The 5,210-nt window shown below is 39.3% G+C and overlaps 1 protein-coding gene across 1 annotated transcript in view; it reads left to right on the top strand.

Annotated features, from left to right (window-relative positions):
- Positions 1–4,956, top strand: part of PAFAH1B2 (platelet-activating factor acetylhydrolase 1b, catalytic subunit 2 (30kDa)) — a 19,810-nt gene extending 14,854 nt beyond the window's left edge. The window contains exon 5 of the mRNA XM_011926829.1: positions 1,344–4,956. Within this exon, the coding sequence (XP_011782219.1) occupies positions 1,344–1,622 (279 nt within the window). The 3' untranslated portion in view covers positions 1,623–4,956. The remainder of the gene's footprint in view (positions 1–1,343) is intronic.
- Positions 4,957–5,210: the final 254 nt, after the last annotated feature.

The following is a 5,210-nucleotide window of genomic DNA, read 5'->3' on the forward strand; positions in this document are numbered from 1 at the left end:
TGGTCTCGATCTCCTGACCTCATGATCTGTCCGCCTCAGCCTCCCAAAGTGCTGGGATTACAGGCGTGAGCCACCGCGCCAGGCCAGGTCATGTAGGAATTCGTATGCTGTTGGGATGTTTGGATTTTATTCACAGTTGCTGGGGAGCCAGATCTTTTTTATTACAAGGCATTTCATTTACTTGTTGAGGTACTTATTTATACCTGCCTTACTCCAGAAAGGATTGTGTTAAGAGTCCACCTGTTAAGTATAGTGACTAGTACATAGTATTTGCTTAGGAAATATTTGTTGCTGAGTAATCCTTCCATATTCTTTGTTTTTAAATTGGATATGCAGAAATGTTAATTATGGTGTTATCCATAATGCTAAAACATTGGAAATAACCTAAATAGTAGTATCATGGAGATGGTTACATAAGTCATAGAATATGAGAGCAGTAATCACATTACAATTAAAAGGGCTGTGTGCAAACAGACTTTATGGTGTATTTAAGTGAAAATGTGCATATTATCTTTAGAATTGCTTGGCTGGGCATGGTAACTCATGCCTAATCCTAGTATATTGCAATTGGAAAAGGGCTACAAGGAGACAAAATTAAAACAGTTGTTCCAGGGTTATTCCAGGGTGAATGGCTCTGATTCATCAAGACAGCATTCATTCCACCTCTTTTTCTTGTAGTATAGTATGGTGTAGTTTCCATGTGGCATTAATAGATGATGTGTATCTATGAGCTGGATTATTCTGACAGCCAAATGGAGAACAGATTGAAGGGCAGACAGCATTGGAGCTGGGAAGACCAATCAGGAGATTTTATAGTAATTAGGATGATTGGAGATAAGTTCCTGAGCTATAGCAGTGTATATAATCAGAATGGAGAAAAGAAAATGACATTTAGGATGCAAAAGTTGAGTAATTTAATGTTAAATAGATACATGGGATGAGAGACTTGGAGATGTTGGAATGACCAGTTGGTAAAGAGGAAGAGCATAGTTTAATGAATTGTTTTTGGATCAGTTGGGAATGCCTCGGGAACATTTAAATTTGTTTCTGTGGCTGGAAATTTAAGATGTAATTCTAAAGCTCTAGGAAGAGATCTGGCTAAAGTACTTAGAGTAGTGGGCCAAAGGACAGGTCCCTGAAGAATACCAACAATTAAGGGACAGAAGGGAACCCGTGAAAATACTAAGAAGAAATGGTTAGCTTTCATTCAAACCAGTATTTTCCAGTGTTTTACAAATCAAAGGTGTAGAAAGTGCCAAATGGAGATGTTATCTAAAGTTACAAATAATAAGTAGAGAAAAATAAGTGAATCTTCTAATTTAATGTTTTCCGCTGTGCCCCAGGGTTTGTTACCTCGAGGTGAGAAACCCAATCCTTTGAGGCAAAAGAACGCCAAGGTGAACCAACTCCTCAAGGTTTCGCTGCCGAAGCTTGCCAACGTGCAGCTCCTGGATACCGACGGGGGTTTTGTGCACTCGGACGGTGCCATCTCCTGCCACGACATGTTTGATTTTCTGCATCTGACAGGAGGGGGCTATGCAAAGATCTGCAAACCCCTGCATGAACTGATCATGCAGTTGTTGGAGGAAACACCTGAGGAGAAACAAACCACCATTGCCTGACTGGCTCCCATCAGTGTTACTAGCATCTCAGCTTCCTCAGATCAGTTCTATCACTGGCACTACAGAATCCTTCTCTTTCTTAAGGCACTTTGCATTGTAGAATGTTCCTGGATGTTCATATCTAGTGTTTGAAGGGGAGGAGGGATTTAAACTGGTCCTGTACATAGAAGGTTTGTTTGACAGAGGAGAAAAATTAGCCAAGGAAGATTGTTGTTTAAATTCATTTGAAACCAGAAGGGGACTTTTTAGTTGTATGTGTAACACATTCGTTGAATTATCACTGTTTTCCTAGGACAACATCAAGCCTAAATACTGAACAATATGAAGATTCTTTTCTTGGCCTTTCTGTGGATTATGTCATATATAATAATAATCAGAATCATCCTACTTGGCTTTAAAACATGTTTTCTCCAATTTTTTAAGGTTCGTAATTTAGCCTTTTGTTTTTATGTTGCTTAGATTCTCATGTATACTGAATATTTTCTTAACATGTAGCATCAGGTTGAACATGCTTGTCATTCATATATGGAAGATGCTATAGTGTAGAAGTGAGTTTGTTCTGCTTTCTTAATCTTTTCCATGCTTAGCAGTGAAAAACAGGTTTTGCCCCACTAGAGGGACTCTTTGGAGGGTATTATTTTTATGCTGCTGAATATCATGTCTGTAATAGACCCGTGCATGCAGCCTTTCCTCCCTATTCCCCTTCATGTCCCCCCCCTTTCCCCCTTCATTCCCCCCTCCTTTTTTTTCTTTTTTTTTTTTTTTTTTTTGGTCCTTGTTGACATTACAAGCTTTTAACACATTTTTGACCTAGGAACCCTGTTGCTGGAAGTATAGTCTCCAGCCAGTTACTGTCATGATAGTACTGCTATAAAACTCATTCTTGTGTGGTGTTCTGTGCTATAGAGTCTGTGTATTGCTATTCATATTTAGAGTTCTGGTTTTGTTTTTCCCTTAAAACCTGTTACAGCTTTTTGGGAGGTTGAGGGGAATCAGAACTCTTGTTTCCCATTCCATAGCACCTGACATTATTTCAAGTTTTATAATATCTTAAGGTGTATATATTTTTTTTATTGGCTTAGTTGTTTTTTGTTTTGTTTTGTTTGAGATGGAGTTTCACTCTTGTTGCCCAGGCTGGGGTGCAATGGTGCGATCTTGGCTCACTGCTGCCTCCACCCCCCGGGTTCAAATGATTCTCCTGCCTCAGCCTCCCGAGTAGCTGGGATTAAAGGTGCATGCCACCACGCCCAGCTAATTTTTGTATTTTTAGTAGACAGGATTTCGCCATGTTGACAAGGCTGGTCTCGAACTCCTGACCTCAGGTGATCTGCCCGCCTTAGCCTCCGCAGTGCTGGGATTACAGGCGTGAGCCACCGCGCCTGGCCTTATTGGCTTAGTTTTTAAGGTATCGTCCAAAAATTTTGGGCCTTTTTCCGTGGGGAAACAAGTGAAGCTGCTCTTCAGCATAGACACTACCTTTATCCCATCATTTTAGTAAAAACTAGGTTTGTTTCACTTCTAAGGTATCTTATTAATGTACTTAATCTGAGAATTTGTTGATCGTAATGTTTGCTTGAGCTATATAAGAACTGCCATTAAAAAAATGGGATAGTAGATGGTTTTATCAGTATACCTATGGAATATGTACAAACTGGATCTATAGATACTTTGAACTGGACCAGGTGGGTATTGAAGTAACCCATCAAAATACACTCTGCAGTGATTCTGCTTAATGTTCAAATTCAGTAACATACTTGAAAGGCAAATTTCAGTGTTTTTGTATGTTGGAGGAGGGCTTACTGATTTGTGCTAAGACCCATTTCTGCTTGAGGGATAAAACTTGGGCTCATTTTTTTCTTGTGAAGTCTCTTTCTAGAAAATTGTTTTGTTTTGTTCTTTTTTAAAAATACATAATTTTTTGAATGTATCATGTCTTCATTAACAACAGAAAATCCACATGGTGTTTACTAAACTTGTTTACGATATTAAAAATTTCCTTTTTATTTTTAGTAGCCCAGGTTGAGTTTTTCACAAGAGATTTTTTTCTTAGCTGAGGTATAGTTTTATAGGAAGAAGAATTAAGCCAGATTTTTGTGGGTGGAAAGACAGTTTTCTATCCAGGTCTTTTTTGTTTGTCAGAAGGTAGGAGTACAGTGCAAATAAATCCATTAGGTTACTCCTGCAGCATGCGCTTTTAGCTTCTTTCTTGACTGAGGATCACATATCCCTTTGTGAGCTGGCCCTCAGCTCCTTTGCTCATATGTACAAACCTCAGATGTTACTACATTTTATATCTACCAGAGCTATTCGAGCAATAGTATTTGAACCACTAGCCTTTTAAATAAAATTCTGCCCCGTTACTGATGTGCAGATATTGAGTTCACTTTCATTTTTTGCCAGATTTCTTTGCACTACTTTAGGTAAAAATAGTTAATCTATTTTTCTTTGACATCCCAGTTTGCGTCAGTGACAGAACTTACTGCTTGGTCTTTGTAGTTTTGAAAAAATCTATAAATTTAATGCACTGTCCAAGTGAAATGTCCTAGTTGTCATTGTGATTAAGGGGCCAACTTTCCAGGCAGCTAGCAGAGATACTATTCCCTTTTCCTCCCAGCAAATTTGTATTCCTTCGCCCACGCATTCCTGCTACACTAGATGGCAGCCAGTGATGGAACTATAAAGATGTCTGTGGTCATATCTGGAATGTGGCAGCTTGAAGATGTACTCCCAAGGGTGATCTAGGGCAGGTTGTCTTCCAGTCCATGTATTCTCAGTTGCTGTAGACAGTGCTCTGGCTACCACTCTGGGTCTACTTGAACTGTCAAGGGCATCTGCCTAAACCAGAATCTTTTGTCGGAAACCTTAACCCAACAAAACAAATCTTGAGTAGCTCATGCCCGGCTCTAAGGAATTTTGTCTGTTGAAAAAAAAAAAAGTCCAACTTACTTTATTTTATTTTTTTAACCTAGTCACTGTTTACAGTTGTATGCTAAAGCCTGAAATACTGTCTGTGCTGTGGTGTATGAGCATTGCCAACTTTATATTTATTGCAGTGAAGAAGAAACTAAAAATATATGAAAATCAGGAGCATGTCTAAGCTCTTAAATCCATGTGGGTGCATGTGGGAGAAGTGAGTTGGGGCCTCTTGAAAGGAGGCTTTTTGGAGAGGGGTCCCCCAGGCTTCTTGGTGTTCCTGCTTGGGGATCACTGCTGCTAGCTGACTGGACCTCCCCGTTGGAAGTTTGTGATTTTGCTTTGGCAAAGTTTCATTGACTAGTAGAACTCATTCTGTTTTAGTGTATATTTCAATATAAATGTAAACATTTTGCTCAAAGTTGCTGATGTCTTTCTGTCTCCTTTATCATAGTTTGGATTCTAATGAAAAAAAAGGATGGTTTTTCCCTGCCTTATAAGGAAATTGGATATTTAGATCATCCTGCTTCTTTACTGTGGAACTGAATGTACCAGGCTGACTCATCACTTACCTTCTCGGGCATGTAGGATGGTAGGGTGGGATGAGTAGGTATAAGGACCCCTCAGAAAGCACAACTGCCATCCTTGAAGTCTGCTCTTTTCCATTAGATTGGA

The sequence above is a fragment of the Colobus angolensis genome, unplaced genomic scaffold (assembly GCF_000951035.1).
Source record: "Colobus angolensis palliatus isolate OR3802 unplaced genomic scaffold, Cang.pa_1.0 Scaffold7, whole genome shotgun sequence".
Taxonomy (NCBI): domain Eukaryota; kingdom Metazoa; phylum Chordata; class Mammalia; order Primates; family Cercopithecidae; genus Colobus; species Colobus angolensis.